The sequence below is a fragment of the Furipterus horrens genome, unplaced genomic scaffold (assembly GCF_987537825.1).
Source record: "Furipterus horrens unplaced genomic scaffold, mFurHor1.1.pri manual_scaffold_1, whole genome shotgun sequence".
NCBI classification, from domain to species: domain Eukaryota; kingdom Metazoa; phylum Chordata; class Mammalia; order Chiroptera; family Furipteridae; genus Furipterus; species Furipterus horrens.
Genome location: NW_028327171.1, coordinates 92,764,862 through 92,789,279, shown reverse-complemented (window position 1 = coordinate 92,789,279; position 24,418 = coordinate 92,764,862). Strand labels below are relative to the sequence as shown.

The 24,418-nt window shown below is 38.4% G+C and overlaps 2 protein-coding genes and 1 pseudogene across 2 annotated transcripts in view; 2 read left to right on the top strand and 1 right to left on the bottom strand.

The window, feature by feature from the left end:
- The window catches only part of CUNH3orf85 (chromosome unknown C3orf85 homolog), a 38,978-nt gene extending 38,644 nt beyond the window's left edge, over positions 1-334 (bottom strand). The window contains exon 1 of the mRNA XM_090286833.1: positions 175-334. Coding sequence (XP_090142959.1) covers positions 175-334 — 160 coding nt within the window. The remainder of the gene's footprint in view (positions 1-174) is intronic.
- Positions 333-17,508, top strand: LOC150021488 (mitochondrial-processing peptidase subunit beta pseudogene; annotated as a pseudogene).
- A 682-nt stretch (positions 17,509-18,190) lies between these two features.
- MORC1 (MORC family CW-type zinc finger 1) overlaps positions 18,191-24,418 on the top strand; it is a 151,935-nt gene continuing 145,707 nt past the window's right edge. The window contains 4 exon segments of the mRNA XM_090286818.1: positions 18,191-18,239; positions 18,611-18,679; positions 22,203-22,293; positions 22,930-23,038. Coding sequence (XP_090142944.1) covers positions 18,191-18,239; positions 18,611-18,679; positions 22,203-22,293; positions 22,930-23,038 — 318 coding nt within the window.

Below are 24,418 nucleotides of genomic sequence, written 5' to 3'. Positions count from 1 at the left end.
GATGATTTCTGACCAAATTCTAACCCCAACCTTGGGCTTCATTTCCCAGTTGGGGTATGATAAGACAACAACATCAATCTCAATTCTGGAAGAGGAGCTTGGCTTAGATGTCTCATTTACTCAGAAGGTGGATCTAAGACCAGCAACAACTCACCTTGCCAGACATCAGCCTACTGAGCAGAGCAACCTTCGCAGTCTGGCAGCCAGGGGGAGCGCGTGTTCGCCCAGCAAGTTTCCGGGGCGTGGGCGTGGGCGTGGGCGAGGGCGTGGGCGAACAGCCGTAAGGCTGGAGGTTCCTCTCTTTTAGGGCCGTGCGGGTCGCGTTGGAGGACATGGGCGACAAGTATGCTACTCTGCGGCGGGCCCAGCTGCATCTGGATTTCATCCATGCCAACTCGTGAGTGACGCAGGAGACACTAAACAGGGGAGGGAGGGTCTTACAGTGAAAAGTTTGGTGTATCTAGCGAAATAGCTGGTTTGAAAAAAAAAGTGAACTTGCTATCATTGGCTTATGGAAATATTATTTATTTATTTAAGATACTTTATGCTTAAAAAACTATAAAAGTGATAAGGATGCATATTCTGGACCAGACTACCCACCCTCTTTCTCCCATTACACTATGTAACTGTAGACCAGCAGATCCTTCGTTCCACCAAAGTTGCCTATCTCTAGTGATTTCTCTGCCCAAAATACTGATATTTTAAAGATTAAAGTTGCCTCCAGAGAGCAAATTGCATTTATTGATTCCAGCCTCTGTGGCCTCTAGAGTCTTTTCAAAAATGTAACCTCCCTGAAGATAGAATTCTCACATTTTGGTGATTACAAAGGCACTGTTCTCTGTCAGGCCCAGATTCCTTTGGCTACTGATAGGTGTTATTTCAGATACTCAGACTGCGGAGGAAGATGACAGAAGTTTTCTCTTCCATCTGTAATTTCCAACACAGCACAGCATAGAAGCTGGTCTTTTAGTAATTTGGATTTATTAAAAGTACTGAAATAAGGCAGTGATTTTCAATCTTTCTCATCTCTGGCACACCTAACCTGATTACTAAAATTCTGCAGCACACCAAAAAATATATTTTTTGCCAATCTAACCCCCCAAAAGAAAAAGGTATAATTTTAATTCATTCACAGTGGGTGGCTATCCTCTTTTTTTAATCTGACAATCTAAAGGAAAAGAGGTGAGTGCCCCTGACTAAATAGTCAGGTAGTGTATGTTCTTACGGGAACACTGGGTAAAAATTGCCAACCTTACTCTGTGGGACAGTGCAATTTTTACAGAAAATAGAGTAAAACAGGCAACGTTCAGCGGTTAGTTTTTATTTCTCTAACATGGAGAATAATTTCAAACTGGAAGGATTCTGAGAGATAATTAATAGTTAACAGGGGTGAAAGACAAGTGAAGAAATAGCAATTTTGAGTTCAGTTTTAGAAAAATTTTAATCCTAGTGCTGGAAGGACTGTGAATTTTTTCTTGGGAAGGAAGGTTCCTCAGCCTCAGTTTTGTAGTTTCTACACGTTATTATAGTATTGTGTTCCAGCCTCCGCTTCCCCAAAACTACCCCATTATCTGTTGGTTTGGTAATTAAATAAGAAATGTGACAGCAACATTAAACAGCAAGAATAAAACTGGATACAAATTGGCATCTTCTCACCTCCCCTAGCTAGCAAAAACAGGAATGATTTTTTATTTCTCCCTTGCTTCACGCCCCAACCCCCATCCAGTCCATTGTCACGTGCTGTCTCTAGGTCTCAAACTCGTCCATTCCTCTTCAGCTCTACTACCATCCGCTGTCATCTCCCTTCTGGACTCCACATAGGCTCTAAACTGGGTTCTCTGCTTACTATTCTTGCTCCACTATGGCCCATTTTCCTGAAAGTTGTCAGTGGAAGCTTTTAACAGAAGTAAACCAGATATGTCAGTATTCTTAAAACACGACAGTGGTTTCCAGGTGCATGTAAACTGAGTGCCAGCTCTTAACCATAACCCAGCCATCCCACATCTCAACATGCTCTCCCATTTCACCATGGCCATGGCAGTCTGGCCTCCTTGGGTCTTTTTTCTGCTTCAAAGTCTTTGCATTTCATGCTTTGCTGGATAGTTTCCACTCTGGTTCTGCAGAGGGCCAAGTTCTTCTCATCCTTCAGGGCTCTATTTAAATACTTTCTATCAAGAGGGTCTCTCACTGACCCATACCTTCTCCCTACCAGCATCTCTCCCCCATCGGCCTTCCTTCATAGCACCTAGTCATAACATCGTATCATCTTAATGTGTTTGCTGATTTGCGTATTTTCTATAGTCCCCACTAGCTTGAGCTCTCCAAGGGTAGAGACCATGTTCCCCCACATTGGCACATGGTAGGCAGACAGTAAAATCTCTTGAGTTAAATGGTACAAAAACTTGTATAGCATTTATTTTTGTCAGAATGGTTGCAATGACTTTCCTGAAGGATTGTTTGAATTTTTGTATATTGAATCATGTGTTTTAAATTACTAGAAAGGTTTCTGGTTTAAATGCTGCTTTTGTAAAGTGAATTGCCTATTCTTCTCTTTGGCTTTATTTTAGATTTTTACATACTAGTTTTCTTTTGAGTGAAGAACACCTTTTTGCAACAATAATATTTAGTAGTTTTTTAAAAATACAAACTCAAAAGCAGATTTGAGTCAAGAAAGCCCCCTCATCAGCATGTGTTTAAAGTTTAAAGTTCAAAAAAAGTGATTTTATGTATTTAAAAAAAATAACTTTTCATCCAATGTGTTGTATGTGGCCTGGGGAAGTAGAATCTCAGACATTTCAGATGATCCTTCCTCTTGTAGAAATGAGCAGTTTTTGTTTGTTTGTTTGTTTGTTTTTTAACAAAGGGCATCTATTGCTTTTGCTTCCTGTTTCCTAAATATAAAAAGAAAATTGCACACTGACTTCCCTTAATGCTGTGGTAAAGTTACTGATTGAAATATCCACACCAGGAAATGAAAAGTGAATGTGGACCCTGAAGGCAGCATGATTTCGCCCACAGGTGACTGTTCAGCCTTCGCAGTGTCAATAGTGATGGCTCTGTAGGGTGTTCTGTCATCCAGGACCTGGTGCGGGGGTGCGCTATGGGATGCAGTGGCTGCAGTAATTCGTGAGGTTATTTAAGGAGCAGGCTTTTCAGAAGTGAAAAGATTCTACAGAAAAATAAAGATAATTGAAGCGAACAGGGATCTCCTGCCAGTGCTTACAGTTGGAGTCTGAGGGCCTTTTTGTGGGCCAGGGTTTTGATCAAGATTTCTCAGAAATAATTTGGCTTTAACAATTACAATTTTGATGAAAAAATACTTGAAAACACTTGAGCAAATGCTTACAAAGCAATTTGCACTAAGTGCAGTAAGGCTCATGAAGTCTTGGTTTCATTAGGCGTGGAAAGGGTGTTTGTGGCAATCGTGTTCCTAGCCCTGGCTCTGTAATGAAATGCATCTACTTCAGAATCTTGAGGGTGCTGAGAGAGATGTTTGTAGAATAACTCCTTAATTGATTATCTGTCTAGACCTGGAGAACATTTGTCTGTAACTTTCTTGAAACTTTTACACTGATTCCAGTGTTAGTTTAACTTCTGGCTTTCCTTTTATTTTTTTTGGTCAGCACCACACACAGTTTCCTTTTTGGAGCACTGGCTGAACTGCTGGACAACGCAAGGTAAGGCTTGTCTGTGAACAAAGGCTATTGTGAGAACCTCATAGCTCAAGTTTTGTTATATTTAAAGATGAAAAGATAATGTCATTTTTTCCCTGCCTGCAATATTTTGTGAACTGATTTTCTATAAAAACAAAGCATTTTTATAGGAAAAAGAACAGGTGAAAGGGGGAATTATTCATATTTATCTAGTTTGTATTTATGATCAAAGTTGAGATTCAGGTACACTGGATGTCTGTTTCTGTGTTAAAAACCTGTAACAGTAGATAGTTATTTGGATGTTTTTGAGTTACGTATCAGTGTGTATACCGTGTCTTAAAAATTTAGGTTTATTAAAGTCTGCATCAAAGTAAATTGCGTAGTTAAGAAGAAAATAGCCAACTGTTGTTGATCTCCTACTATGTATCAGACCCTGTTCTAAGTACCCTATAGATGGGTATTAGCTTATTCGTCTTTACAAGAACACTTAGAGGTGGTTGTAATTATCCCAATTCTATAGATGTGGAAGCTGATGCACAGAGAAGTTAGATGACTTATCAGGGTCGTACAATTGCTGTTTGGCAGATAGCTAGAATGCAAATTTAGGCTGTCTGGCTACAGAACTCCTCTACCCCATCTTAATATTTCTGACAAAGGCAGCAACGTTTAAAGAAACCCCTTTAACAATTCAAGGCCCACTGAAGTGTATCTGTGGGACTTGTGAGGGAGTCAGTTTTTCAGCTAATTAAATATGGCACTTGATTCATTTTATATTTGTATTTTCCTATAACAGTAGATTTTACCTACTTCTTCTGCAGAAAGCAATCTACCCAGGAAGTAGTAGGTGGCTGTTAGATTAGGGATCCCAGTAGAGACCTAAATTCCCTGCCACAGCTTGATAAATAGATTTCAACTGTTTGCATTTGTCCCCCATTTTTGGACTAAGAAGGGAGGTGACTGAGTATAAATGTAGGATGTGTTCAGTTTGTCAGCCATCCAGAAATTTCTTCACAGCAGTGCCCTATACTAAGTAAAAACGTTACTAGCTCCTCCTCATATGAAATTTTCTCTCATTAGAACTAATGGAATCACAGTTATCACAGAAAGATGGGGAGAGGAGAAAAAAATAATAAAGCTGATTGGTGAGGATAGTCCTGAACTCATCCTAGGAGCAAACAGGGATGGGGCCAAGACTGACTCTCTCTTCTCTCTCTCTCTCTCTCTCTCTCTCTCTCTCTCTCCGCCCCCCTCTCCCTCCCTCACTCTCTCTCTCCCTCTCTCTCTCTCTCTCTCTGTCCCCCTCTCTCTCCAGGAGGTAAAGGTTGCTGCTGTTTACTTCTGCCCACAGCTCTGAAGCAAGGCTCCTTTTGTATCCATTACACCTTTCTCCTACTCAATGTCCATTTGCAGCAACTTCATAGAACAAATCTCAACCTTGACTTTTGTTACTCTGAAAGAACACATTTGTCTATTTTGCTAACTGTCTTTTCCTCTGAAGTTGATTTACTTATTCATTCACCAATGGAGGGCAGATAAAATCAGAATGTAGAATAGAACAGTGAGAACAGTTTATGTAGCAGAGGGTGATTGAGTGATTGGCAAAGAAAGATTGACTTCAGACTTGGGGAGTGAGAAAATTGTGATCAATAAAACAATTCTTGTCCTGGTTGAGTGGCTTAGTTGGTTGCAGTATCAACCTGTACACCAAAAGGTAGCAGGTTTGATTCCTGGTCAGGGCACATACCTAGGTTGTGGGTCTGATCCTCAGTCTGGGTGGGCATGTACAGGAGGCAACCGATAGATGTGTCTCTCTCACGTCAATGTCTCTCTCTGTCTCTATCTCTCTAAAATAATTAAATACATACTTGGGTGAGGATTACAAAAATAATAAAGCAGTTCTTAGAGCAGCATTTGTAAACTGGAAGCCCCTGACCAAGCCCGACCTGTCTTATGTTTGTTTGATTCATAATAAAAGTTCACATAATATTTATGAAGAAAAGGAAGAAAATCAGGAATTGTTTGTAAAGTTTAAGAAATAAGAGGTGCTATATTAAAATCTGGATACTCAATATCTTTTAGAAGTAGCAACCTTGAGGCCACATTTGGCAATGGATCAGGTGCATAGCAGGCACTCTCCTAGGACAAGCCTGTGCCTTCAATGTTGCAATTCCTAATGGCCCTAAAGCCATCCTGAACTCCTCAGTTTCTGTCTTCAGTGGACACTCGACTTTGCCACCACTGCTTAGATGCTAGTATTTGACGTCAAATGGAGCTGTTTTATAGACTTATTCAACATGCTCGGTAGGTCTCATAAGGAAGGTCTTTACATACTCCCTGTGTTATTCTACAAAATTATTTTATATCATTTTATTCAAGATTCTGGTGATTTCCTGTAGTTGTCAAAATTAGAACTGGAAGATATTGAAAGAATTTCCATAAAAAAGAAAAGAAAAATTAAGTGGCAGTAAAGGAAGAAATAGTTAGGAGCCTCTGTCAAATATGCAGCTATTTAGAGAGAAATTTATCTGGGCTAAATTACAAAATCCATTATACAATGTCTTAATATGCTGTAAAGGTGAATTATTGTTCAATGCCTCCTAGCCATGAAATTTCTGTGTGAGGAAACTGTTTCTTTGAAAACTTTCAGTACAGTGGCATTTATTGAGCACCTATTGTGTAAATGGTACTTCATGTAATGTATAGTTATATAATGGAAATAATGATACATTTCATGTGATTGTAGTAAGGATTAGAAGAGAATCCTTCTAATATTCAAAATAGTTCAAAAATACTTTATTCACATTATTCACAGCTTACTTGACATGTAGGAAATGTGTAAGAAATGGCAGTGCTAGCACCAGAATTTCTACGTAGGAGGAGCTTAGAAGAAGCAATTGGTGAGAGAAGAACTAAGGGGCTAACTTTGAAAGTAGGCATGTAGGACAAGTACAGTGTACATAGTTAGACTTATATGGGGTAGTTTTGGGTTGGAATTGATGGAAATTTGGGGAGAGATTCAGTTTTTCCCACAAGACTCTGACTGGTTGTTTTTTTATTATTCTGAGCTTCCTTCTATGCCCTCTTCCACATCTAAGACATTATTTTTCATTATTTTTCTCCCTTCTCTCATTCCATTGATACTGAAGCCAGGATCCTTTGACTATTTCTCCTCCTCTTTTTAAATTTTTACTGAAAAAATAAGCAAATATTATATGTTAACTGTAGAAAATTAAGAAAAAGGAAAAGAAAAACTCACCCAGCAATTTTATCACATAGAATGGGGGACAGCATATGTCACCATAGAAGACCACACAGGAAATACTTTCACCTTTGTGGGCCACGTGTCCTCTACTCAGCTCTGCCATTGTAGTGTGAAAGCAGCTACAGACAAGATGTCAGTAAATGCATGTGACTGTGTTCCAATCCTTTACAAAAACAGTTGGCCCATGGGCTATTAGAGTTTTCCCTACCTCTGACTTAGAGAAAACCCCTATTAACATTTTCATTTCTTTCATTACAGATATGTAGATGTTTACTATATATGTTCTTAAAAATGTGTTTCTATAGTACATTATTGCTTGGTAATTTGGTTTTCTTAGCTTTTTAAAAACTAAAATATATCATGAAGATTCTTCTCTGACTTCTGGATAATTCTCCAATTAGTTTTTTTAAATGTTCATATCTTTTTTGGTTGAGCTTTTATAAAACTGCCATTAATTCCATCTATCCTTTTAACTTCTGAATTTCAGGCTTTGTAACATTCTCAAATTATGAGTGATCATAGGTCTTAGTATATAAATGTAGAGTGAAACATTTTAGTAATTAGGTTGTTCCTGAGGCAATTTAAGTGAATTCCTTTATTGTTTGCTACATGATAATAGGTTATACTCACATAAGCAATTCAGATTAGTGTAATTTTAAAAAACAATTTTACATTGAAACAATGATATTTTCATGTTGTTTCCAGAGATGCAGGGGCTTCAAGACTTGATGTGTTTTCAGGTGAGCAGATTTGCTTTCTTTTTCTTCCAATCGAAAAGCCTGTAGTTATTTTGCTTTTACTTTATTTCATGAAATCCAACCACATTCCATAGATCTTTAATGTAGTCTAAGTGCTTTGTGACCACTGTGACCCTATGGGGAGCCAGGTTGAGAAAAATACACTGCAAGAATGACATTGTTCACCTGTTAGAGGACCCATTTACAAAATTAGCTCCTTCAGGGTTTTATGAAAGCACCGGTGATTTGGAAGAGTGTGTTTTTCTGCCAGAAGAAATCAGTTTTATTTTAAAAAGCATATTAACATAACAAGTATTTATAATTAAATATACATCATTCTCAACTTGTCACAGTTTTAAAATGCAAAGTGAGTGTGAAGTAGGAATGTTTGAATGCTGTAAAATTCACACCAAATTTGTTTTCTTCATTAACTTCATTTTTAGTTACCAAGTACTTACTGCACCTATTAGTTCGTGGCATTACAATATGGTTCAAATGAAGTTAGGTTCTGTGATCCAGTCTTATAGTTAACACTTCCTAAGGAAACACGCGTGTTGTGAAAACTGATTCCCATCCCCCATTCTGTCAGATATCCTGAAAATATTGGTTATTGGTCACAGGCAAAAGAATACAGTCCGTGATGTAAATCCATACCTATATTTAAAAAGGAAGTCAGTTCAGTTCAACTTTCTAAGTGTTTAAGGTCCTGTGCAGTTGGGTGTTTATGGTTCACAATGAGAAAGGTCTGATGAAACACTATCAATGATAATGTTCTTCCTTTTCTACTCTCCAAGTTCTGAAACATAAGAAAACAAGGGTCGTTCTTTATTACCAATAAGTGCCAGGTTGGAGTATGGGGCTTAGTGTGAGCGAGCTAGCAGACTTGATGAAACCCCAGAACCAGGCACTTGCCCACAAGTGGAGACAGGCTTCCCCTTGGAGCTGGTTTGCCAGGAGGAGAGGGAGAGGACCTCATGCCCTCTGCAGACAGCTCATTCCTAAGAAGGAACATGAGACATCTGAACAGAGCCTCCCCAAATTACCAGTCAGATGAGGAGCTCACTACTACAGGGGAAAAGTGAATCAAGGGACAGAACTCCATTCCATGTAGAAGGAAACAGCAGTAGTGGAGTAGAGGTCATTTTCCCTTATATAGCCAATTACACAGAGTAAAGTAGAGTAAGTATCTCTTGCCCAGGAGTGACTTGGGGTATGATGGGAACACAGCGAAAGAATGCCTCATGTTAAAGAGCTAGGACTTGAAATATGGATATGCTTTTTGTAAAGTAGTATAGGAAGAAAAGACTACTGCTGTCTGAGGAATTACTGTGAGAAAAAGAACAGAGGTAGACTAGTTCAGAGGTTCATCCATTTATTCAGTAACAACTATTAAGGGCCTGTTTTGAATGAACCAAGTAATGATTCTAGGTGCTGGGGATAGAGTATTGAGCAAGATGTTTGATTAAGTTTGTGCACTCACAGAACATGCCTTCTAATGGAGAGAGGCAATGAAGAAATGAACAAATATATAAAGCACCAGGCAATGAAATGTACTGAAAGAAAAATACCAAAGTGGAATAAGAGAACAGAGCGTGATGCACAAAAAATCACTGTTTTTCATCGAGAGATAAAGGAAATCAACTAAACAGATGACTTACCAGCAAAAACCTGAATGGTGTGAGAAGGCAAGCCATGTAGACACTTGAGGAAAAAACATTCAGGGAGCAGTGACTAGGTAGGTTGACTAGAGCTAATTGTTAGATGCAAATGGATGAGCACTTTGAATACCACACTAAGGGATTTTTAAATATTTAAAAAAGTTTATTGTTGTTCAATTACAGTTTTCCCAATTTTAACTCCATTGCTCAATCCACACCCTGTTGTCCATGTCTATGGGTCATTCATACTAGTTCCTTGACTATACCCTTCCTCTTCTTTCTGCCATTATCCCCGGCCTTTCTTGGCACCATCAGTTTGTTCCTTATTTCCATGTCTCCAGTTCTGTTTTGCTCATTTGTTCTTTCGGTAAACAGTGGGCCATTGAATAACTTTGAGCAACGTCATTTGGCAAATTAGAAATGTTCTCTTTTCTTTTTTTAAAAATACTCCAGCAACAGCATACAGGACAGTCTGTAGAGATGTGAAAGAAGACATAGCAGGGAGGCAGGGCCATGGAAATGAGCTGAGTAAGACTCATGAGGATTTAAACTAGGGCAGTGGTTCTAGAAATGGACAAGGGAGAAGAGAATTAAGCTGCATTGCATTTTGAGCACATGTTATTGATGAAGGGTTGAGAGGAATTATCTGGAATGACAAAGTACAACAAATGTAATCAGAATTCACACATTACCTTCTTTTGTGTTTGTAACAAGACACCAAGAAGGGCATGACAGTAAATACATGTCACTTTCTCTAGTCCTTGTTAGGGTCATAACAGGTAAAAAAAAAGAATCTTTGCGATTTGTGTTCAAAGTGGCATTTTTTTCTTTAGGTTATATGCATTTTGTGAAAAACTGGACTTGTAGTTTTTGGTTTTGAACTACATATTTATGTTATAAAGTTTTTTTTTAATTGCAGCAAACCATAATATGGCCATAAACCTAGCAAATTAATTTTTCCAAAGAAACACACAAACCAGAGCCAGTGGTTATGCACCAGTAAATAGATTTTTGTATGGGGCTGCATAGTTAATCGAAGTATTGGACTAATTTTCAAAGTATTTATTGAAGCCCCTGAATTACTCTCCAGGCTTAGGTTTTCTTCAAGTAACTTGAGGGCTATACAATTCAAACTAAATATACATTTAGTCATGAGTGTTTTATCTCTGTTTGTGTATTAGTTCTAGTAAACATGGTTATGCACGAGATATATTTTCTAGTGCTTACCAAGTGGTGAACTGAGTGCTGAGTACACGCTGTGCCTGCTTTTAAGGAATTGGCATCCTAGTGTAGGGATGCATGGAATATATGGTATGTATCTGCATTTTTCTGGGTAAATGGTCTAAAGCTTTCATCACATCTCTGAGGCAGCTGTGTTCCAAAGAGTGTAAGAACCACTAGTCTGAAAAAGAAATGGGTATGTGCATAGGTATTTAAATATACTATCAAAAATAAGGAATGCAAATTATAAATAAAACATTCATTATAGGCACCTGGTGACATGGAAGGTTTAGGAAAGCTTCCTGGAAGAAATCTTAAATGAACTCAAGACCTATATAGGCCTTGGACTGGTGAGTCAAGAATGGAAAGGGCAAAGGAGTAGTGTGTGCAATGGCTTGAATCTGGAGAGACCCTGGAACACTGACAGACTTGCACAAATGTTTGAGATGGTCAAGATTTAGTTTAATAGTATTACTTGTGTAGAAGTAGAAGATTGCAGTATGAGTGGGGGAGTGGGTGACTAGAGATGAGTTTGGAGAGTATATTAGCCAGAGGTCTTCAGAGGAACAGAACTAACAGGAGATAGAAACCTATCTCTCTCTTTCTGTCTCCCCCCCCACCCGTATATACAATACATACATATGTGTGTATATATGTATTATATGCATATATAATAAATATGTATATATGTATATATTATATACATAATATATATTATACACTCATATAATCATTATATATACAGATATACATATGTGTATATTTTTAATATATATATATTTGGCTTACATAATTGTGGGACCAGCAAGTCTGAAATCTGTAGGGCAGTTGGCAGACTGGATAGCCAGATATTGCTGTCTAGGGTTCTAAATCTTCAGGGAAAACCAGTGGCCTGGAAACTCATGTAGAGTTTCTGTGTTATAGTCTTGAGGCAGAAAATTGCTGCTTCCTTGCAAAACCCCAGTCTTTGCTTTTAAGACCCTCAGTTGATTGGATGAAGCCCACCCTCAATACTAAGGGTGATCTGCTTTGCTTAAACTGATGGTAAATGTTAATTGTATCCACAAATACTTGCATAGCAACATCTAGTCTAGTGTTTGACCAAATAACTGGGTACCATAGCTTAGCCAGGTTGACACATAAACTTAACCATCCTGGAGAGGTAGGTGGGCAGGTTGTAAAAGGTAAGCGAGATTTGTTAACCGGTCTGGGTTTCATCCTGTGGGTAGTGAGGAGCAGGAGAGTGGTGAAATGCACAGCTGGCTGCAGGCTGTCTGCATGCTCTGGTTCTAGTGGGTGCTAGGAGTTAGGGAGATGTTGTCGTAATTCAGAGGAGAGGGGATGGTTTCCTGAGCTAAAACAAGTAGGGATGGAGAAAGTGGTCAGATTTGAGAGACATTAGGGAGGTGACATTAGAGGACTTGCCTGTAAATGAGGTGAGGAGGTGGTGAACTTGCTCATTGAGAGGTTTGACTTGGGCAGCTGAAGCCTAATGGCAGGGTGAAACCATCCATTGAGCAGGAAACAACAGGAGGAGGAGTAAATCAGATGATGGAGAGCTGTTGTGGTTTGTTTTGGACATGCATATTAATAGGTAATGAAAATGATCTGAAATACATAGTTATAAGGAATGGAAATAATGCCAAGCTTTAGAGTCGATAGTAGGGGAATATTACATTTTTAGACTATGGTTGTCTGCATACTTCATTGGGATTTATAGGAGAAGTAAGTACTGTATATGCATCTTGGGAATTTTGAGTCTTTCCCACCTGTTTGCTGAAGAAATGCCTTTTGTGCAAGCTTCTTTCATGAGAACTGTATACCAAGAGCTACAAAATCAGTTCTTGCCACTATGCAGAGCTGCCTGAAGCTTGCATCAGATGGCTCCCAATTCTTATAAATTTAGATTAAAATGAATATAGGGTGCTTATGTTCTTTCAAATTAGTGTTTTGGGTTTCTTTGGATATATTCTCAGAAGTGGGTTAGCTAGGTCAAGAGGCAAATCCATTTTTAATTCTTTGAGTTAACTCCATACTGTTTTCCACAGGGACTGCACCAATCTGCATTCCCATCAACATTGCAAAAGGGTTACCCTTTCTTCACATCCTTGCCAGCGCTTGTTGTTTATTGGTTAATTGGTGATGGTCATTCTGACAGGTGTGAGGTGATACCTAATTGTGGTTTTAATTTGCATTTCTCTGATGATTAGTGAAGTTAAGCATCTTTTCATATGTCTATTGGCCAACTGTATGTCCTCTTTGGAGAAGTGTCTGTTCAGGCCCTTTGCCCATTTTTTTAACTGGGGTATTTGGGTTTTTTTGGAGTTGGATTTTGTAAGTTCTTTATAAATTTTGTATATTAACCCCTTATCAGATGTATCAGTGAATATGTTCTCCCATTCTGTAGGTTGTCTTATTTTGTTGATGGTTTCCTTTGCTGTGCAAAAACTTTTTAGTTTGATATAGACACATTTGTTTATTTTTTCATTTCCCTTGCCTGAGAAGATATATTTGATAAAATATTGCTATGAGAAATGTCTGAGGTTTTACTATCTATGTTTTCTTCTAGGATTTTAATGGTTTTAGGGTCTAATATTTAAATTTTTAATCTATTTTGAACTTATTCTTCTTTGTGGCATAAGAAGTTGGCCTAGTTTCATTTTTCTGCATTTTCTATCCAATTTTCCCAACACCATTTATTGAATAAACTATCTTTAACCTATTGTATGTGCTTGCTTCCTCTGTCAGAATTAATTGACTATGAAGGTGTGGGTTATTTCTGTGCTCTCTGTTCTGTTCCATTGAGCTATAAATTTTTTATGCCAGTGCCATGAGTTTTGATTTCTATGGCCTTATTAGGCAGCATGATTCCTCCAACTTTGTTCTCCTTTCTCAAGATCACTGTTGCTATTTGGGGTCTTCCATCGTTCCATATAAATTTTTGAAATATTTGTTCTAGGTCTGTGAACTATGTCTTTGGAATCTTGATAGGAATTGTATTGAAGCTATAGATTGCTTTGGGTAGCATAGACATTTAATGATGTTAATTCTTTCTATTCATGAACACAGTATGCGCTTCTACTTATTTGTATCTTCTTCAATTTCTTTCTTCAGTGTTGTATACTTTTCCTAACATATACATGGGTCTTGTTTTCTTATCTATTTTGCTACCCTTTGCCTTTTGTTTGGAGCACTTTACTATTAACATTTAAAGTGATTATTGATAGACATGTATTTATTGCCACTTTATTTTTTTAACTATTTCCCTTTTTTCCCTCCTCTTTCTTCCTCTTTTTCTTCTTCTCTTCCTTCTTCTTTTCTTTTTCTTCTTAGCAAGCTTTTTAACATTTGTTGAAGTACTGTTTTGGCGTTAACAAATTTCTTAGTTTTTTCTTGTCTGGGAAGCTCCTAATTTCTCCTTCAATTTTCAATGATAGCCTTGCTGGGTAAAGTAACCTTGGTTGTAAGTTCATTCTTTTCCTCACCTTGAATATTTCATGCCAGTCTCTTTTGGCCTGAAATGTTTCTGTTGAGAAATCAGATGGCAGTCTAATTTGAGCTCCCTTGTAGGTAACTATCCTGTTTTCTCTTGCAGCCTTTAGGATTCTCTTCTTGTCTTTAAGCTTTGCCAGTTTAATATGATGTGTCTTGGGCCCTGGTCAGTGTGGCTCAGTGGATTGAGTGCTGGCTTGCGAACCAAAGGGTCTCTGGTTGATTCTGTCAGGGCACATGCCTGGGTTGAGGGTCAGGTCCCCAGATGGGGGTGTGCGAGAGGCAACCACACATTGATGTTTCTCTCCCTCTCTTTCTTCCTCCCTTTCCCTCTCTCTAATAAATAAGTAAATTAAAAAATATATATGATGTGTCTTGGTGTAGCCCTCCTTGGGTCCATCTTGTTGGAACACTCTGAATTTCCTGGACCTGTGTGTGTTTTTCACTCACCAGAGTAGGGAAGTTTTTGGTCATTATTTCTTCAAATAGGTTCTCAATCCCTTACTCACTTTCTTCTCCTTCTGGTATTCGCATGATGCAGATGTTGTTACACTTCGTGTTGTTCCAAAGGTTTCTTAAGCTCTCCTCATTTTTAAAGTTCTTTTGTTCTTTTTGCTGCTCTACCTGGTTGTCTTTTCTACCTTGTCTTCCAAATCACTACTTCGATCCTCTGCTTCATCTGACCTATGATTTATTCCTTCTAATGTATAATTTATTTAAGATATTGTATTCCTTATCTCTGACTGGTCCTTTTTTTTATGGTTTCTATGCCTCTTTTTATGCTGTTGAGCATCCTTATAATTATTACTCTAAACTCTATCTGATATATTGTATCTATTTCATTTAGTTTTTCTTTTCTATTTTTTTAAAGATTTTATTTATTTTTAGAGAGAAGGGAATGGAGGGAGAAATAGAAGGAGAGAGACATTGATATGTGAAAGATACATCGATCATGCCCCCAACTGGGAACCTGGCCCACAACCCAGGCATGTGCCCTGACTGGGATTTGAACCAGTGACTTTCCGGTTCACAGGCTGGCACTCAATCTACTAGCTACACCAGCCAGGCCTCATTTAGTTTTTCTTTGGAGAATTCTCTTCTTTTTTCATTTGGGGCCTGTCTCTTTACCTTCCCATTTGGCTTCCTATTTGTATCTGTTTCTATGTATTAAGTAGATCTGCCAAGACTCTGGTTCAGCCCTATATCAGATGCTGCCTGTGACTGCCTCTGAGCAACCTGTTTGGGGCCTTCAGCAATCCATAGTTTGTGACTTCTGCTGCTGGTTTGGGTGTATGCATAAAGAACCAAGCTGTGCACCAAAGCCTGCTTTTACCAGCACGAGGACCAGAGGAATGTCAGGTGAAGTCTCAGAGCGCATAGTGACCTGCCTTTGCTCTTAGACTTAAGCACTGTGATGTTCTCCAGCTGTACTCAGCAACCTGGCTCAAGCTCCACAGGGTGGGGCAAGAGGGATTTCTGTGGTGGGGCTATTGCTTCTCATCAGGCTTATACTGCATGGAAGGGAGTTCTGTGCCCAAGAAAGATGACTTCTGAAATATGGGTAATGACTCAGTATGGGGAACCTGGTGGCTGATCTTTCAGTTCTCTCCCCAGAGCCACCAACCTCAGACTCTCATGCATCTGTAGTCCACTCTGCCCTTCCTCTGCCAGAGACCAGAGTAAGTGGCTGCAAACACAATTCTGTGTGTAGGCCCTTTTAAGAATCTCTATGCATCTTTAGCAATTACTTCCTGGCTGACAGAAACCCTCTGGCTTTTCACAGCCAGTTGTTATTTTGGGTTCCTTTCTTGGTTCTGGTTCTCTTGGCTGGGGTGCCCAAATTGGGGTTTAGACCCCACACTTCTCAGGGTGAACCCTTGGGCAGCTGAAATATCCCTCTGGACCTTCAGCTGCCACCTGCGGGAGCCCAGTCAGCCTTCTTGCACCTCCACACTCCCTACCAGTCTCACTGTGGTGAAGTAGTTTCTTCTGTCTTCGGCTTATCTACAGCTAGTGTTCAGTGTGTTATTCAGGATGATTTGTATTTAATTTAGTTGTAATTCCAGATTGGTCCTGGGAGTAGGTTAGTGTATCTTCCACGTATTCTGCAGCCATCTTTGTCTCCTTTAAAATTTTTTAAACAAATGATTACATTATGTAACTTAATTCTACCTCTTAATCATTAAAATTGACTCCCAATAATTCGATTGTTTTCAAAAATCACATGCATCTTCAAGAGGCAAATATTTGCTGCCACTAAGAAGGATGCTCAAGAAATTGAATGTGAATGTGGAATAATCCTTAGGGAGATGTAGGACATTGAAACCAATTTACTAGAAGTTGTTTTTGATTATCTTCATGCCGCAGCTTATCAAAATACTGTACTTGAATGGGCAATTTTGGAACCATATATTTTTTTAATTTCTTTTTTAAAATTGTTGTTCTATTACGTTGTCCCAGTTTTTCCCATTGCCCTGCACTGCCCTGCCCTCCACCCACTCCTACAGTCAATCCCTGCTCTGTTGTCCATGTCCACGGGTCATTTATACTAGTTCCTTGACTAGACCCTTTCCCTTCTTGCCCCCCTCCTCCCCCTCTCCCTTCCCCTCTGGTCACTTTCAGTCTGTTCCTTGTTTCCATGCCTCTGGTTCTATTTTGCTTATTTGTTTGTTTTGTTCTTTAGGTTCCTGTTATAGGTGATAACATTCGGTACTTAGTGGATTATATAACCATGCATTTTAAAGGGCCAAGATAGTACTTTCTGTTGCTGGAGGAATTTCCCACGATTAAGTGCTTGAGTAAGCAAAGTTTCATTTTGGTGACTCTTCATCCAAACACAGAGGAGAAATACTAGCTCTGGCTCCCTGCAAATTCACAGAAAGTGAGATTAGTGAGAGGTGACAAGATTCCTTTGGCACACCTTGCAAAAGCTGTTGGTTGGGCACATCCAGATATATGTCTCATGGTTGCAAACACAATGATTGACAACTGTGATTGCTCTTTAGGAGGATGAATTAATTTATCTAGCAAGCTGGCCCAGCTTACCTCTCATGGCAACCTCTGCCATAGCTGCCAGTCTCTAAACACTTCTTATACAGATACAGGCTATGGGGAATCTATATGGTTTGTGAACCAGCCACTGTTGCAGACATGCTATATGTTGTTCAGAAAGAACGGATATGACTCTTACAAAGTGTCACTTATAGTGCAGTTGCATGAGCCAAAAACCTGAAAACAAACATGTTGTTGCAATTCAATGTTTCCACTCCAATTTATGAAGATGTTGATAAGTAAATGTTATACTGTGATAGAATTCCCATTCCTCTGCTCGAAGCGAAGTTGATATTGTTAATGCTGTGGCAATTTGAGAAGTGTATACCAAATATATTTATGATAAGAATCCAGCTATTGCTCCTGGTGGTCCCACTGAGCAACTTTCAGATTTTAACTTGATTCGTTGTAACATGCGCTGGTTTCATGATTAAACTGCTCCTATTCAAAATATTTTGAACATATATATTTTTAAAACTAACAGGGATTGGCAACTTATAAGCTATCAATTTCTAAAGAATAAAATAAAAATGAACATACATACTCGGAAATTTGAATAAATTCTGCGTCAAACTTTCAAAGGTTAAGACTACCACAGCAAATGGTAGATCTCTGAGAAATTATGTTGGAACAACATACTTTCAAATTATCACCATAAATTTAATTTCAAATGAATCTTTGTAAAGTATTTTCAGTTTTACTATAAAAATGAACACAACAAATATTATCTAAGCCATTTCTTGGCTCTACTTGCATTCAGTACTTGCTCTTGAATGTCTTTCTTTGTTTTTACAATCTTGACATGTTCCTACGAAGGGAGAAAGTGGTTATTTAGAATTGGTAGACATTTCTAGTGTTTGGTTTAAATATGTTAAGCATTCAAATTGGATGAATCTGGAATTAAAGACACTACTGGAAAGGTTGGTTTTACTAACTGTCAGAGCTCTGAAAGTTTCTAAGGTTGGTCCTTTCCTTGTAATTGTGGTTCCCTGACTGTGGTGTTGAAATAAGTAAAAATCTATAAACTCAGAAAAATCTACAATAGCAAAAGAAGCATGCTTAAATGGCTCTTATGGGAATTAACTACTTGGAAGAAATCTGATGAATTTAATAGAAATGCTCCAGATTGACTTTGGAATTAGAGCTTTGGTGGAAGGGAATAAAGGTTGATAAGTTTGGATAGAGGGATCCTGGGGTCACATCGCCATCTACCTTTCTTCTCTCCCCCGGGGAAGAAACATGTGGAATCTAAAGGACCAGTCAAATTCTAAAGCTGGGCGTGTCATGCTGTATACATAACTTATTAATGTATGGATGGTTTACATTAATTCAAAGCCTTTTTTGGCTTGATTGTTTTCTCCCTGTAATTTCTTGTGAAATTGTAGTCAAAATGCCTTTCTGAACTCTATCGTTGTGCCACAACTCTGTCACTCAGTGGCTGCATTTGAGGAGGACAAATAATTATGTGAGCAGCATGACTTTCTGATGAACAAATTAATTCCAATATTTATTAGTAATAACTGCTTTCTCTTACAGTGGATAATGAAAAACTGCAGGGTGGATTCATGTTGTGCTTCCTGGATAATGGATGTGGTATGAGCCCTGGTAAGTTAATTATCTAGGTACCTAACTGGCTGTTAGAGGAAACAGTCTGAAAACCAATAAAATAAATAAAAGTAGATGGAGCTAGCTGTGCAAAAACAGGTATGGAGCTATTAGGGAAAATAAACCCCAGTGTCAATATATTGTTGAACTTTTTAGGTTTAAATATTTCAACTGACAGAGTAAATTCATTGCAACCATCTAAACCAAGACAAAAAGTGAACATAAATAAACATTGCCAGAAAAATGAAAGGCAGAAGGTACCTGATTACTTGTATGAAAAAACATCTGAGAATGAATGGAATACAAATAATTACTGGTTGGATTTTGAAATTGTTTTTTAGACCATCCTTTAGGTATTGCTTGCGAGAACCCTGAAGCAGTTTCCAATACCTTTAGGCAATTTAAATTTTTTTGCTTAACCTTGAGATAGAAGTCACCTCTCCTTGTTTTTAGTGGTTTGTGATTTTTCTTTGCATGTTCAAAGGTTTAGTTGCTTCAGTTGAGTGTACGCATCATAATGAATACCTCTACAGTACATTTCATGACTTATCTTTGTATCATCAAGGCTAGCAAAAAGCCAGCACATAGTAGGTGCATAATACCGATGTGCTATGGAGTTGAAATGGTTCTGATGAAGGATTTGAGTTATTTGGTCTAGGTTAACCTTGAATTCTTATAACACTTTGTATGTGCCACAAGCTAAGGTTTTGATCACTAGGTTTAAAAATAGTGACTGTTCTGGTCAGTGCCATACCAGGGGAAAGAATGCTCCTTCACGCTGATAGAAGCTAAGAACACAAAGTGAAGCAGTATCTTCTTCTGAGTCTTGGAAGGTCTGCCTTGGTCTGAATAGTCAAATAATAATTTATCAGGAAGTTAGAAATGTTCAAGCGTCCTGCTCAGTCCTTGTTGACTCTGTATGGATAATTTTGATTTTTTCCAGGTCATTTTGATTAAAAAGTATTGTTGGTTCTTCAATGTTTAAATATGAGAACAGAGTTTGCGAGAATGCCACGCTGAAAAAGCAGTTTTATTTTTCACTTCTAGGCTTTATGTTAAGTTTATTTTCCAAATTCTTAAAATAAATAATAGAATATGTGATATATTCCAAGGCAATTCTTTAAAAAAAGCAGTTCATTTTATATGTCTCCATGATCAAAACACAAGAAAACGATACTCAGATCTTCAGAAGGAGCACACTTCAGTTGACATATAGAATAGTATTTAAGAAAAGTCCATTAGTGTTGAGAGAGCTATCATTTATTAACATTAATTAGAAATCAAGTAATAAGTTAGAAGGAAGGGTTTATCTGATGACTGAAAATAGAATCTATCTGTTGTCCAAACTGAGCCAGATCAATCTTGACTCTTAGAAGATGACTTCAGTAATTTCCAAACTCTTTCACCTCCGGAATTGTCCCAGGACAGTCCATTCCCCATACGGAAATCCTGAGTGGATTTTTTTTTTTTAACATAAATCCTATCATCTTATTCTGATGATAAAAACTATTAGTGCTTTTTCATTTGTTTAGAGTAAAATTTATACTCCCCAGTAATTCTTTCAATTTCTTGCGCTATTTGCCCTCTGACCTTTTCTCCTGCTATTCACCTCCTTGCTTACAGCACTCCAGCCACACCTTCGTCATGAACCTCTTCTGAGTTGTCACCTTATAAAAGTAGCCTTCCCTGATCATTCTACCTGTAGAACACCCTCCTGTTAATTCTTCATCTCATTACCCTGGTTTTGTTGCCTTCACTTAACACTTAGAAATTACCTTGTTTATTTGCCTACTTCTTTTAATCTGTTTCTCCTACCACAACATAAAGCTGTTGAGGGCGAGGTCATGTCTGTCCTATTCAGTGTTCTGACCCTCTGCCCAGAACTCTAGCTACCATACTTGGGAGTCTATGTAGTGTGTAATGAAAACCATGGGATCCGATCTTTGACAAATCTGGATTGTAATGCTGGCGGTAGCTTTATCAGCTGTGTGACCTTGGGAAGGCTACATAAACTCCTTAAACTTTAATGTCTTCATCTGTAACATGCAAGTAATAATACTGTCTTCCTTGTCAGTTTGTTGTAAATATTAAATGGTGCATGTGAAGTATATAATATAGTCGTCGTCGGCAGCCTTCCGTCTCGAGAGACGATGGTGTAGCTTCTTAAGAGTCTATCTGCACCGCCGAGAATGGCTGTGCAGTCCGACTCGGGAGTGACACGGTATCTGTCTCCTCCCGTGTTGAATCGACATCTTGCGATGACGCTGGAGTGTCCTCTCCAGTGAAGCTGAAGCTACAGAGCCTGGGCAGGGTGATATGGAGAGTCTGCTGTTGCCCATGCAGCAGACCCCCCCTCTCTTCGCAGCTGAAGGGTCCAAGGGAAAGACGGAGTCAATACAGCTTGGTTTCAGGTGCGCCGCAGGAGTTGCCGGTGTTGACTACAACGTCAAACCGCCTTAGGGACTCCGGCTCCGGATTTTCTGTCGGGGTTTACTCCCTTAGCCTTTCCCCTGAAGAGGTATGCCGCAAGGCAGCGGAGGTTTTTTGGAGTCAGAGTTTTCCTTCTCTGATGTGCCCTGACTGGAAGATCGAACCAGCGACACTTAGCTCGCAGGCCGACGCTCAATCCACTGAGCCAAACCAGCCAGGGATATATAATATAGTACATAGAACATATTAAACAATTTATAAATTGTAGCTAATATTGTCATTTGTGATTGAATGTTAGGTTAGCTTCCAACAGGAGGGTGTCTGGTAGGTTTTACATATCCCACACCAGGTGCCACTGTGCTACAGCATGTGTGTCCCCAGACTGACACAGGGTCCCCAGGACAGTTCTAGAGCATATATTCAACTAGGCCAAAAGGGAGGCCCATTTTCTGTCTTTTCTCATTTACCTGGGAGCTTTCTGGAGGTATGGATTAATATTTTCTGAAATCCAGAAGACCTTTCTCTAGAATTCCAGAATGCCCTGAAGAAAACAGGAAACTAACTCTAAAAGTCTGAAACAAGTAGCCCTTCCTTCTCAGGTAGTATCAGACCAGAGCCATTCCATTCTTCTCAGTCTCGCATGAGTTTAAATAAAGACCACTTTTATACAAAATTACAAGTGGCACAAATAATCCTAATACTTAAAATTTATTAGCATTTATAAAATGCCATGTGTTGTGTGCAGGGTATGAAGAGTACATCTTATTTAATTCATTTTATTCATCTTCTCAACAACGGTGTTATAAGTATTAGTATTTCCCTTTCAGAGATGAGGAAATTGGCCTCAGAGCTTTAAACTCTTATTTGCCCAAATTCCATGGTTAAGTCTGTCTGCCCTCCTTCAATATAATAGTATTAAGATCCTGGTCAGAGATTATGGAGCCTGACAAGGAGCCTTGTTTCTGGGCTGACCCAGGGGGTATGGATTTGTCCTAATGCCCTGAGATCTGTGTGGTGTCCTATGGCCTGGACATCTGGCCCTGATGAACTACTCATAATTCCTAACCACCTTCAACATTTTTGTGTATTACAGAGGAAGCCTCAGATATCATTTACTTTGGAACATCCAAGAAACGGTTATCACCCTTGAAGTTTATTGGGCAATATGGCAATGGTCTTAAAAGGTGAGAATTTTTTTCTTTAAGGCATGTTTTATTGATATTGGAACAATATTTAGTTAAAGGCAATCTTATACATCATGGTCCAAGTTTATAAAACTTTAAAGAGAACATAAACTTGGGAGTCCTACCTTGTTTTGGAATTTCCATGCCCATAACTAACTTAGATTTTTACAACATTTTAAAGTTTAATTTTCAAATAGATGATGAATCTTCTTTCAGGAATATCTATACTCTAGAGCTTCATTGCATCTCTGTGATATATTGTTTCTCAAAGCATAGTTTAGCGTAGATGTTATTTGTTTCCATGGCTTATTTTAGTAGACAGTCTCAATGAAAGGCAAGGACACAGGCCACTATCATCAGGGTGGCTCCTGCCAGGGACAGATTATTGTTTTCTTTTTCAGCCCCAGACGACACCTTCTCTCCAGAAGTCACGTCTCAAGCAACAGTGTGGAGCTGGATTAGTTCAAATCCATCTGCTCTACTCTTAGAAAAATAATCATATTGTACTCTCTTGCAAAAACAGTGGAGTTATTTCTATGAAGAGAAAACCCATCATAGTACACAGTGTCATGCCTACCTATTCCTTCTTGTTAGTGTTTGAGATGTAAACTGTTATGTTCTTGAATTTTATTATAGTGGATCCATGAGGATTGGAAAAGACTTGATTCTTTTTACAAAGAAGGAAGAAACCATGACCTGTGTTTTTTTTTCTCAGACATTCTGTGAAGGAGAAGGTCTGAGTGAGGTAAGAGTTGAGATTTTTTTCTTCCATTCCAATGGTATCAGTGTTATTTTCCATAATAAGTTCTTTCTGATCATGATTTAGAAATTTAGGAGTATGTTTGGGAAACTGAGAAAGGGTAGCTGGGATTATTGGAGGCCCATCCTGTTGACTCTTTCTTGGGTTTTTAACCTCTAGGCAGTTTTCATAATTTTATTTACATTACCTGTATACTCAAATCTCCCAGAATAAGAGGCTCCTTTTGACACAATGAGCTTTTTTGTAAGAAGTCTGCAAAACATTTCTACCATTTGTGCCATAAATGGATTATCAATCTTAAAATAAATAGAATATTGGCTTCAAAGTCTTGGAATGTAAAATCTAAAGAAATCGAATGTGAAATAAACTTGAAACTGTAACTTGAGTGACCATAATTTCAACTCCATTTGATGGCCCAGAGATATTTTATTAATTTGCAGTGTCTGAGTTTTACTATTAAGAAAATTAGTTATAATTCAGTACATCAAATACACGTTGAGGAACTGCTGTTTACCCAACACTGGGTAGACTCTGTGGAAGGTAGAAAACAAGCAGAAGGCCATCTGACCATAAAAGTGTTTTCAGTGCTGTCAAAAATAAGGCAGACACATAGGAATTGGATAAATGACAAAGTGGAGGTGTTTAGACTTGGGGTGGTGAACACACAATACAATATACAGATGATGTATTATAGATTTATATACCCGAAACCTATATAATTCTATTAACCAATATTACCCCAATAAACTCAATAAAAAATAAAAGAAACCCAAAATCAAAATGGAGGTGTTTATAAAGAATGCTGTTCGGTGAGTATGTGCTCCTGTTGTTACAAATTGTCAAAAGCAATAAAATGGATGGAGACATTAGAAAACCTTGAATGGTCAATAAGGGTTTTATGACGTAAGCACAACTCGCAACTTTAAAGGCTGGTTCTGGAGAGAAATGGCGTACAGCAAGTCTCAGACCTGGAGATAAGATGGAGATTGCTCAGCAGGAACAGAGTGTGCTCACTGGCTGCAGTGGACTGGAGCTGGGTAATAGGAACAGTCAGAAATAGGGAGTAGCATGAAGCAAAGAGTTGCTTGAAGCATTTATGTTGTACTTTATGTATGTAAAGGGCACGTGAAACTGGGCCAAAGCTCTAGGATTATAGCTTTTCTAAAATGGATCATTTCACCATTTAAAAAAATTTTTTTTTACTAAAACCAACAATCTCTTTCCATTTCTACAGAGGCAGTCTCTTTCAATAATATTAGCTGATACTTTTGATATTTTTTTCTGAATATCTCTATGTAACAGGCTTATAATGCTGCTGCTTTTTTTTTTTTTTGCTGCAGGGAAGATATTTAATCTATACATTCA